Source organism: Sinocyclocheilus rhinocerous, unplaced genomic scaffold (assembly GCF_001515625.1).
Source record: "Sinocyclocheilus rhinocerous isolate Xijiao unplaced genomic scaffold, SAMN03320098_v1.1 scaffold2583, whole genome shotgun sequence".
Classification (NCBI taxonomy): domain Eukaryota; kingdom Metazoa; phylum Chordata; class Actinopteri; order Cypriniformes; family Cyprinidae; genus Sinocyclocheilus; species Sinocyclocheilus rhinocerous.
Genome location: NW_015650696.1, coordinates 297,444 through 310,080, shown reverse-complemented (window position 1 = coordinate 310,080; position 12,637 = coordinate 297,444). Strand labels below are relative to the sequence as shown.

Genomic DNA, 12,637 nt, shown 5'->3' with positions numbered 1-12,637 from the left:
CAACTCTTGGCAAAGTCTGCTCAGGGCCGCTAGTTGACACAGTAGGCACCTCATACATGCACTGTGCATGAATGGAGTGATGGAGCAATTTGTGCTTGTGTAAGGATAATGTTTTAATTGTATTGCGCTGGTTTTTCCCTTGTAAGAAAAAATCTGTGAAGGGATGGAAAGATTGTCTGTCCATTAGTAAAATTATAAGGCAGGGCAGTTAGTAAAATATGTTAGAAAATTCCATGCATTACCAGAATTGATGCACAGTCTAATTATTTTGTTATACAAGACTTTATACCCAACAACAAACAAATGAATGTAACAAATAAATACACTTATATGCTCCAAAGAATAAAAGTAGCCAGGAGTGTATTACGGGAAATAAGCCTACTCACAAAAAATATAGCATATAACTAAAATATGGAAGATACACAGGCCAGAATTGATTTGTTGTATATGACTTTTTTTTTTTTTTTTTAATAATGAGTTATGCATGTAATTTGAAATTGGAAAGACTTTCCAATCCGACGTCTTTCATATACTTAAATTCACTTAAAAAAAAAAACATTTCCTGCTTTATAATGACTTCAGCTTTATAAACTACTTTGTTCTGAAATAATTCTAAAAGAAGACATCATAAATCATGGAATGAGAAAACATCATTAACTCTACCCGCATTTTCTCTGATTCTTTAAACTGCAATTGAAAAGGTTTCCATCGTCATGTGCTGCACAAACATGCATTATTCTCTAAACTGTTCTGAATTTAAGGAAATATGGGAGGATTAGGTGGGAAGTTTATTCGTTCCACGGGGCAATTAATGATCAGTCCAGCAAAATGAATCGTTTGTTTAGAGCAGCTTTTTTCGCTCTCTATAATGTAGTCTGACGGAATGGCGAGGAGCAGTCACTTGACAGTATTTCACGTTACTCTTTGTTTTGATGTGTCACTCATTTTCGCCTTGTTCAAATGCGCTATTTTTAGCAGATGAGGTTTGTGCCAGCTTTGTAACGCTGGTATAAACTCCATATGTGCAGCAAAATAGAAATAGTAACTAAAGTGCAACCATGCTTGCTTGCCAATATTTGATTCCGGAAGTAAAATAATGAGTAAAACGATAACAAGACGTGTCCGACATTTAGGTGTTTTATCATAATCCATGGACAGTGCGCTAATCAAATGCAGCGCTCAAGATACCAAGCGATGCGCGGTCATGTGTGTGCTGTGTTAGTTGGGTAATGGCTCATGCGATGTGAATGCTGTGAGCCCTTGAGCTCTTTTTCTGAGGGCAGGGGGTCAGCCTTTTTTCTCTAATTAAGCGTTAACAATCATCAAAATATACTGCATTCATTGACGAAACAATGGCACTGCTGTCAAACCGGCTTATTAACTTTTCCTTGGGAAAAGGATCCCGTGTGTTTTGGAAACGTTTAATCCAGAGAGAGTAAAGCCGAGTCCGTCTAATGAGATTTACCGCACCAATAGACGCTCTTCCTTCAGATCTTCATTTTACAAAACAGGTGGTCTGTCCGTTTATAATTAATAATAGCCTAAAAATAATTTTTTGTTTATTTTTTGGTGAGGCATTCAAAACAGGACTGAGTGTAGCCTATTTTATCCACACCTTATTTAATTAAGAGCATCATCACTAATGAATCAGTAAACAATTAAATAAATGAGTTATGGAAAAGGAAAATATTCAGATTACAGAATAAAGCACGGTAAGAACTAGCTATGCCTATTTATCAACGCAATGAAAATACCGAATCCTAAATCCCTCTCTAAGGAAATATAATTGCTATCATTGAAAACTAAACAAATTAAAAAGGTTTGAATACCGTTTCAAAGTAAAATCTTACAGGATCTCGCAGATAAAACGGGTTAAACTAAAGTAAGCTACAGAGTAAATCAGCTCACTGGGCACAGTGCTGGCTATGCACTTCATAGCCATTTCAACGACGTATTTGATAAAGAAAATAAATTAAATATAATTAAAATAAAGTAATAAAAGATAAATAAATCACTTACAGGAAAAACCTCAAAAAGCAGGGTTTATACTTTAATAGAGGGAGGCCACATGAACTTCTGCATTTTATTATCAGCCGCTTGAGTTAAGGAATCAAAGCCTAAACACTGAAAGTCTTTTTTGTAAGTTTCTTTATAGTACATTTATAAGTACATTTCTTAAATTGTACTATAATTTCTATATACGTAGTAGTTTTTCATGTCTTAATTTGAAATCTTATTTTTCAATAATTATGTTATATTAAATTATATTCAATATTTATTGATTTGTTTCTAATGCTGAATGTGGTTTTATTCAATCCAACAGCTTTATAGTTTACTAATTTGTCGTTATTTTATTTTATTATTTGGCTATTTGCCGGCAATAAAACTTTAATTATTATTCGTTATTTTGTTCTAAACAATAAACAAAACATTTATAAATAAGCTAAACATTAATCCATTTAGCCTATTGTCATTGTTTGAGCACTTATCAATTTTAGTAATATTTAATAGGCCTATTAATATATGTTGTTATTTGTTTGAAAACAATCTTGATTAAAAAGCATGAAACAATATAGCATTGATTTAATGCCCTGGCTATTTATTTTTATAAAGATTCTAACGTGTCATTTATCATATTGCTTTTCGTTTTATTACACTATGAAGATAAAACTTCAATTTTCCAATTTCATTCCAATTTAAACCAACAACCCAGATTCCAGGAGCCAGTTGGACTCGTGTTAATATGCTCTTGATACTTTTATATGAAGATTAATTACAACAGCATTCCGTCTCAAATTAAACATAGAAACACATTCAGACGTGCACTTGTTTTCAGTTATTGATTACAGTGAAATTTAGCATTTGTTTAACAGTGAATGTATTAGTGCTGAACACATACACAAGGTGATGCTATTTCATTATGCAGAGGAAATCTTTATTTATAAAAAACGGATTCAGTTTTGTGGAGTTCAAGAAAACTTTAAGGGAAATCTATTAGAAATGCACCTGTAAAGTCTTAGACCAGTAGGTGTAGCTTTCTTGTGGTATTTATCAAATTTAATGTTAACCAAAATATGCATTATTCAAAACGGAAAACGGAAATGAAAATGTAATTTACGAAAAAAGAAGAAAGAAACCGAGAATTTTTATGTGTGCAAATTTATAACCATAAGCAATTTTAAATAATTTAAATAATTAAATAAATTGTAAATATTTTACGATGACCTACCGGAACGAATGACATTTTTTTTTTTAGAAAGAAATACTGTTGATATTAGGCTATTTATTGCATAGCCTACAAATGACACGAACTAAAAACTGATTATTTTTTTTCGCCGCAGGAACACAAACAAATGTTTTCAGAACAGATAGAACTTTATCTGCTTGTTAATTCGAATGAGGTTAATTCACTGTAAAATGGCCATCTCCACATTCCTGCTTAGAGTTTCTCTACCATGCTTGTTATTTTCCTCTTCTTCCATTGGACGACATATTTTGGCTCTTTCCCTTCCTGCGTTTCCCATTGGTCGTGCTGGGCTTGACAAATACTGAAGAGGGTTGCCCTTAACGCTTCGAAAAAAGTTTTCCAGAAGTGAATATCAATCAGTGAGGACTCAACGACAGAAAAAGAGACGCAGAGAAGTTGGACGGAGACTCCGAACATCGATTAACAAACTATTTTCTCGGACAAGGTATTGAGCCAAAGTCTCCTCGTTGAGAATGAGTTCTTTTATTTTTAAGCCTTTAAAGGGCATACATTAGACTTGGGTTTGGATTACCATCGTCACCGGAGACCTAAATCCACCCATTATAAACATTTTTGCGCGTGCGGCATTCCTGCGCCTGCCGCCCGGACGGAGTTTCTATTTATCCTCCGTTGGATTTGCAGTGGGAGAGATGAGTGACAGGAGACGATCCGCTGCAGCTCTGAGTTCACGAGCGCACGCCTTTTCGGTAGAAGCACTGATCGGGACAAACAAGAAGCGGAAGCTCCGGGGCTGGGAAGAAAAGGAACTGGAGCTGTCTATGGAGAGCCTCGCGAGCAACGGACAATTGGGAGACGGCGAGGATCCTGCTAATTGTCTGGATATCGATCCGGGTTAGTGCGTGATGCCACTGCAAACTGAATTGCCATGAACTCCGTTAACATCCAACATAACTTTTGACCGCATCTGCGAACTAGCGTTTTGCCATTGAATAAAATGTTTCAATTATAGGCCTATGTCTATAGACCTGCATATATGCAGTGAGGCAAAATATCATTTTAATTCAGTAAAGCAATATTTATTTATAATATTAAACAATATCTGAAAGTGTTTTTTTTATTATTAAATTATTTTGCACAAACTATATAAAGCTATGCGGTATTTCTATGTCAGTGAAATTTAAAATTAAAGTCCTTTTTTTTTTAAAGAGACAAATCCAAAAGAAATTCTTCAACAACAATCATTCATGACAGATAAAAAGTTTTGGAATAGCCTACCACAGCTTTAATTGTTTTAAAGTACAAAATTGCATTCTACAATAGAACATTTGTAACTTGTTGTGACTATTCGTCAAGAAAAAGATCTGTGTTTTAATTCCAACTAAGAAGAAAGTGAATTCATAAACATTTAGTGTGCATGGGTTAATTTTCGGCTAATCCACGATGTGCACATATAGGGCCTAACAATTGTCAAATCTTGCTCTTATGTCTTATTAGGTCGAAAGAAGCGTACGCCTATATACAAATTATTTGGAAATATAAATAACACAGAGCTTGAAACTGTTAACCTGTAGATAGATGTCAGTTTGTGCTTGTTATGCCCGTCTTCAGGTCGTTTCAAAAGTTAAGCGCTCTTGTGAGTTCACGCGCGCGTGTGTGTGTGTGTGTGTGTGTGTGTGTGTGTTTCATCGCTGTAGTTCAACTGTTGCAACGTTAGTAATCACTTCATTAGTCTCGCTTCAGAAGCATTTGCCATTAGGCAGATCATTAAATTCCACACAGGGTGCTGATTGATCATTCTGCACATATTCTGATATAGCCCTCTGTTGACGTTGGATTTAAAATGACTGTTCACCTCATTTTAAAAATAATGGTGAGCATAGATAGACAGAAGTTAGTTCGGCAATTCTGAAACCAAAGTGTAGCATTTTTCAGAGGAGGACGAAAATTGCGACAGGTGAGTATCCTCACCTGTGAGTATAATCATTTTAATTTTATTCTGAAAAAAAAAAAAAAAAAAGACAACGGTCAGACAGCTTTTAGTATGGTTTTTAAAAATAATGAACAAGATTTGATCTAATTTCTTTGAGATTATACATTCTGGGCCAACAGGTCACAGTAGGCCTCCATGTGTACAGATATTATATTAGCCTATCATACTAAAACAACAATTACAGCAGAAAGAATGAAACGTCATTTTTTTCACGTCGAACTGTAAACTGTTGGTGCGAATTATACAGAAAACCTAAATGTGAGTTCAATAAGCTAGTAAACGTAGACCTTTAGGCATTCTGTAATAAAATGACACTTACAGGTTGCATGGTAAACCCGTATGAATATTTAAAATCAAATATTTGGATTATTTATTTAAAGCATTTTAACTTAACTGAGCAATGTTCATGCTCTTATTTGGCCAAAACAGAGAGTTCATAAATAGAATAGAACATAATTTTTTGTTGTTGTTGTTACACGACCGGAAAGGGACAACAATAGATCGTCATTTAATTAAATGGCACTATAATTTCAGTTAATCTAAATACATCGATCGAGATATTATCTTGTCCCACGCGCATGCACACAGATGAACTTCTCATCTATCTGAGGTTGATATCCAGACACGGATTACTCGATTCTGTATTTTAGTCAGTTTCTGTTTCTCTTTGGGTGAACACAAATGGAAACAATTCTACGACTTTGAAGAACAATAGGCCATCTATAGTTCTATAGATCCAATCTTGATTAAATTAAAGAGAAAAAATATTTAACTATAAACTTTTTATTTATTTGTTTATTTTTAAATGCATTTCAAAGTCTTTTAGACATCGGTGTTTTAGCGGCGTTTAATCAACATGATTTTTTTAGTTTTTAATGGTAAATCGTAAAACATTTTAAATTATAATGTTAAGAATAATTTTTACCTTTAAAATGTAATTACGGACATTCTTGATTTTACCCATTATATATTTTTACATCATATTTTAAATATAAATATAGACATTGTAATAATCACACCATTGACAGTTTCGTGTAAAATGAGTTTAGCTTTGCTCATTGTACTTTTCACAACCTAAGATGCTTTGCCATAAATAAACAAATCAAATATTGCGCTATTTACTTTCATGCATCATACTTTGGATATGGACAGAGTTTTGTGTGTGAAACCAAATATTAATAGTAAGAGGTCTATAATGTTTAATGAAAATATTACATCAATAAAACTATGAATTGCATTCTGTATTTGTTCATACTCAATAAAGTCTTGAAGTCATTCAATAAATATTTACTGAATTCTCCTAAAGTCTGCTCTGATGTTAGGTTATAGCGTTTTGTAGTTTTTATAAATGACGTTCCTTCGGTGTCATTTAAACCATCATATTTTTACCACTCGCTTGCATAATTCCCAGAGAGACGGAGTCAAAATAAAAGACGACAGATGCGTACATTTAAAAGGAGTCTTAATCTTTATTTTTATTACCTCCCTCTTACATGAAACTGAATGAAGTCCAGCGGAAACAGGTGGTTCTGTTCCTGGTGGATTGAGTTACGCTGCAATTTCATGCTTAGTTCGCCTCTGTCCCAAGACAAAATAGGTCATTCACAACTAATTCAAGCTCTATACGGCAAAATGTATTTGTTGATGTGAAAGTAGTGTGCTGCAGTATCAACCGGCAGAAGAAATATTAATCTGCTATTATTCAAATTATGTGTTTGTTTTTGCGTCATTGCGTGAACTCAGAGACACCGCATCTACACTCCATTTTTACGCATTCACTACGCAGTCATAAATGACAGAACACGTCATTTGTTCGAAGTAACCTAAATGAACTCCAGGACAGTTAGTTGACTGATTAGTCAGCAGTGTAACCTTGTTGTCCATGTTAAAGGTGAAGTTTTGATATTTGTCAAATTGTCACTGTCTTGTTTTGAAGTGTTCAGTTATAGTTTGTAGTGTTCAGCAGACGCTGGTAGTCTGCAGTTTGTTGTGTTATGTCGTAAGTAACTCTGGCTGAGGGCATTAGACTTGTGGAATGACTCAATGACAGCAGCTCAGAAACGACAGCACGTGGACGGGTTTGGGTGGAGCTGAGGACATGCCTGAGAGATCTCGTGAAAGAGACGACGGGCTTCATTACTGTAATTACGCTGATTGAATCTCTCATGAGGTTGATGAAAAGTCTGACTCGGGCTTTAGGGCTCCGTAACCTCTTTCCCGTCGCCTCAGAGGGTGCTGTGCACGGGGTGCTGGTGGTTTGGCCCGGGCTGCTGGCCAGTCTCTGCCGCTTCTGGATGCACAGCATAATTTGCATGTACCGCCAAAACAATCCTGCTTATTTCAGCAACCTTTGTATGTTATAGACGCCTGAATAATAAAATCTGTAGATAGCCTAATTAAACCACAATACATCGATTTCTTTTGAGTTTTCTGTTTAACCTATATTTAGCCTTTTATCAATGGTAAGGCCACATAGCATATCTCTGCTTTTACTTTTGTCCTTAATCACACTATGCGTACACATTTGGTAATTCAAACTTGTTTAAATTAGTTGTTTTTGATGTGGTAGTTCTAATGATAGTCATTTTGTTTTCAAACGTTAGACAAAAATTAATTAATTTTAAAGGGTTGTTTTTTTCTTTAGATTTTCTGCACGATTCTCAGCTACGTTTCCTCTAAAACATGAAAACAACAAAGAACTATAGGGCATGAAGATTTTGCAATCAAAACGCCCTTCGAAATAACTTATTTTATTGACAATTTCGTTTATAAATCTAATTTATAATAACTATCTTCTATTCGTTCTGTGAATTTTATTGTTGGTTAATTGTAGGCTACTTTTCAGCCAATAATCACTGAGGAAAACGTCATTAGTCTGCTCGTGTCCAAAATCATCACACGCCATGTATTTTCAGAAAACACTAAGAAAACACTTTTATTTTTTCATACTAGAGACAAGGCGCTGAATCAGATTTTCCACTTTATTTATTTTGCTGTATTTTTTATTTTTTCATTTAACATTCAAAGGCCGCGATCCATAGCCTACTGGTCTGAGCGATTCCAAGTCGTTATCCTTTACGGCTGCAGGTGATCGGGTTCTACCGCTCAGTATTGTCAACAGGCCTCCCGAGGCCTCCTTCGTGCTGCCGGCGTTTATAATGATTTTATTTATTCGTTGTAGATTCAGAGGCCAGCCCGGGCTCTGACGGCGAGGGTCTGGCGGAGAGGACGTCCTGCTCGTTCGGCTCCCCGGCGGACCTGACCCCTACCCCCTGCGACCCTTCACCCTCAGCCTCTATGGAGGAGATCCAGGTGGAGCTGCAGTGCGCTGACCTGTGGAAACGCTTCCACGACATTGGCACAGAAATGATCATCACAAAGGCAGGAAGGTAAACCTTTTATAAAATGTAAAAAATCTAATTTATGGGGGAGAGGTTCAACATTGGATCAGACAGTGGGCATCATAGGCCTATATATTTAAAATATCTAAATATGTCTATGTTATAGCTATGTTTAACCAAATGTAAACGCATATATATAATCGTGTGGAATGTGGAATCAGACATCTTAAAGATACATATATGATAAACAATCATGTCCGACTATTTAAAAAAGCACATGAAGATATGAACTTTGGATACACCAACGTGTTTTTGGGATTTTGAGTTTAAGGTTTGCAATAGGCCTACAATAAAAGTCTAATTAAAAGACAAAAGTATTTGGCATAATATTTTATTAATATTTCTTTTAATAATACGCAGTCAATCACTTTGTGATGAATATTCAAATTAAAATCAGTGTGGCATAAACAAAAAAAAAAGCAATTTTTTGTTTGTTATGAGTCAAATGAAAACCATGAAACAAAGAGAACGTCTGGGTCAAGGTCATTAAGTGTATTAATGTTGTTGTTATTGTTGTTGTAAATCAGGTATTTTGACTTTTTATAAGTTAGTTTTTAATTGTGATATAGTCATGACACAAAAATTAACGATATTTAGCCTTTTTTTTTTTTTTTACCTTAAAAACCTGTTTAAATATTAACTGAAATTTGATATATTCAATCTAATAATGGTGCAAGTAAAGTTTTTTTTTTTTTTTGCTTGATGGTTACACTACTTTACATTTTTATGGTCAATAAACCAAGAAAACATATTGACGTAGCCTATTTTTTAGTTGTTTGTTGAAAATGAGATAAAGCTTTTTCGAAAATGCATTAAGCCAACAAACAGTAGGCTACATTTAAATTCTAGTTATTTTATTGATTTAAAACTTAACTTTTTAATCATCTCGGACATTTGCCATAGATCCATACATACGTAGCATAGGCTGCTCTCTTTTTTCTTTTTGACATGCGCAAATAATCTCAAAGTAACATACCATTGTTTGGCAAAGGGATGTGGCTGCGCGCGGGGACAGAAAACATGAAAACTCTGTTTTGTGGGCGCTAATGTGTTACACATGGGGGCAGAAGTACCTAATCACAAACCACAACCTATGTACATGGCGAACTACGGTAGGGCTATTCCGCTATTTACTCAGCCTTATAACAGCACAGTAACAACGGTTTCTAATTAGGCTAATACATTTGAAATATGTTTTTCGTTTTCTTGCTCTTTTGGGCATCAATTACAGCCCAAACCGAGCATATAACTTAACCTGCAGTTCAGTAAGACCTTTCGCCCCTTTCTTTCTAGGCGGGATTGCCAGGTATTTCCGTGCCATTTTTACACTTTACGATCAAACCAACATGAAAACATGTCTCCATTTATTGGTGTAATTCCTTGTCTTGAAGAATTGTTGTAGTGAAGAGTTATTAGACATTATAAAGGTTTGCTCAAACTATTAAAATTTCTCACTCAAATTTATTGCTTGCACCTATACTACATTATGTTTTCATCATCAATAGACCCTTTCTTCTGATTCTTCGCACTGCTGCGATAAATCCCGAGTGTAGCAATTTTTCGTTGGAAAAGTAAACAATTTTGTTTTCACCAGAACCCTTTATCAAGCAAAGTAACTCGTGTCCAAACTATTTGACAAGTTATACTGTATAGGCTCTTCTTTTGTATGATTTGTCAAAAATAGAGACTGAATTAGTAATTACTATGATTTTATGGTGAAACTTCATGAATAGCCGCGTGTATTTTATGCCCCTGCTACTAATAACCCTATAAATTTAGAGGTGTACTGAACGGGGTGAGCGACCAGACACTTTTCTCTCATTATGAACAAGAGATTTATGACGTTTAAATGAAAAGACAAAGAAGTTGCTTTTGAAGTGTAAAATGAGGAATTAGCCAAAAAAAAAAGTCTTGTTAGACATGAGCCACGTTTTTAAACATGGCCCCTTTGTTCAGTTTATTTAGTTTGTATTTATAACTATTTTATAGACATTTTAAGTCTGCTTTTCTAGCCTTTACATAGTTTCTTTATATATATATATATATATATATATATATATATATCTTTTTATCATAATGGTCTATTGCTAATGGTCAATAAGACAATTTTAATACTTTCAAAGATGAAAACAATTATTTTATTATTTTATTTTTATGCTTTTGTTGGTGTCAAAGTGTTGTATTTTTCAATATAATAGACATCACTGTAACAGGCTATTCTTATTTAAATGATTTAATTCATTGGCTTCATCGAATTCATCTTATCCACATTTTGTGAATCATTATTTTTTATAATTTCACTTCTTCTTATTTTTAACAAGATAATTTTACCATATTTGTCAATGCTATCACTGTGTACATAATTAGACTTGTTAATTAAACATGTAATTACAATCTGTTCTGTTTCAGGAGAATGTTCCCTGCTATGAGAGTTAAAATCGTGGGACTGGATCCACATCAGCAGTATTACATTGCCATGGACATTGTACCAGTGGACAACAAGAGATACAGGTAAGCACTGCTTCAGAGAGTGCGTAGCGCTGTTAGCATGCTGTGAGAAAGGAGGAAAGTAACAAAATAACTGGAAATTTGTCTATAAACTGGGAAGCTGATCCCCCTTGAAATGAGGTGGGAGATTTACATGAATAAGCAGCACTGACGGCAACCCTGACAGAGTTGCCATATCAGCATTGAAGGTGGTGTAGTGTGTCCCTGTGATTTTGCTCTCACCATGACAACTTTCCATCACACATGCTTACAGACAAGCTTTACTTGAATGCAGCTAAAGCCTGCATGTACGGATTGCAGTAGTGCACTTGTCCTTTCCATAATTACATGTGCCATGTTACAAACTTAAGTCTTCCCAAATTAAGTTGATTTTTATTTAGTAGTAAATAATAAAGACATAATAGTCAACATACAATTGGTTAGCTCGCCTCGTTTCTTCCTACAATCACCATAAATCCATAAACGCATCTGATTTTTGTTTGTATTCAGTGAAACTATTTGTGTTGTGTTTATGCTTTAGTCCCACATGCTGTTGTCTGAGAACAGAACTGGAAACGGCTGAAATCTGTGCTCTATTTCAGGGAATTAGAAGCAAATGGAGGATATATTTTTCATTAGTCATACATCAGTGCTTCACATATAAATAAAATGTGTTCCTATTTTTCAAAACTTTAAAAGTCTGCTACAATTTATGCAGCAACTTGAAAAACCCAACATTTTCTTTTATTTTTCTCATTTTGTTTTTTAAAGGGGTCATATGATGTTGCTAAAAAGAACATTATTTTGTGTATTTGGTGTAATGAAATGCAGTGTTTCCCCTGCCATTATTTTAGGGGGGCGGCCCGCCCCCCCAACGGCACCCCCCGCCCCCCTTGAAGGTCAAGTTAATATTTAATTATATTTTCTCTATAGCGCCAGATCACAACAGAAGTCATTTAAAGTGACCTTTCCTATAGAACAGGTATATACCTTGTTCTTTTATTAAGCAAACTAAATAGTCTTATGTTATTTATCTTATTTACACGACCGCATGTCATTTCGGTCTCTACGTTATGGTCGCGCTCTCTGCATCACGCACAGCGGAGTTCCGCCCGATGCGCGCGCGCATACACAGACACACACACAAGTGAGCCCACTCCCACTAGTATTTGTAAATATTAAGCCGCAAAACGATTCATATTTAAATATGAATTCTGCGTGTCTCTGTGTTAATGAATGGCGCAGATGCGCGGTTTTGTGTAGTACTCGTACTGAAACGCTCGTGACGCTTCCGGTGATATTAACGTCTGCCGTCTCACTAATGAGGACATAAATACACGAACAACATCTCCAGAACTGCTCTGAGAGTCACTTCATCAGCATTCATTTGAATAAAACTATCCTCATATCATATACACAGAAATGTAAAGGTATTCACGGCAACCCGTCAAAATAAAAGTTCGGTTTAACTTGAAGGCATTGGCAGAAATATATTACTATTGTTGAGTTGAATGTACGTAACAGGCTGCTACTACTACTAAAATTATTAAA

General features: G+C 35.0%; 1 protein-coding gene across 1 annotated transcript in view; it reads left to right on the top strand.

Annotated features, from left to right (window-relative positions):
- The first annotated feature begins 3,599 nt into the window (after positions 1-3,599).
- Positions 3,600-12,637, top strand: part of tbx15 (T-box transcription factor 15) — a 25,250-nt gene continuing 16,212 nt past the window's right edge. Inside the window, exons 1-3 of the mRNA XM_016517446.1 lie at positions 3,600-4,099; positions 8,380-8,587; positions 11,009-11,110. Coding sequence (XP_016372932.1) covers positions 3,898-4,099; positions 8,380-8,587; positions 11,009-11,110 — 512 coding nt within the window. The 5' untranslated portion in view covers positions 3,600-3,897. The remainder of the gene's footprint in view (positions 4,100-8,379; positions 8,588-11,008; positions 11,111-12,637) is intronic.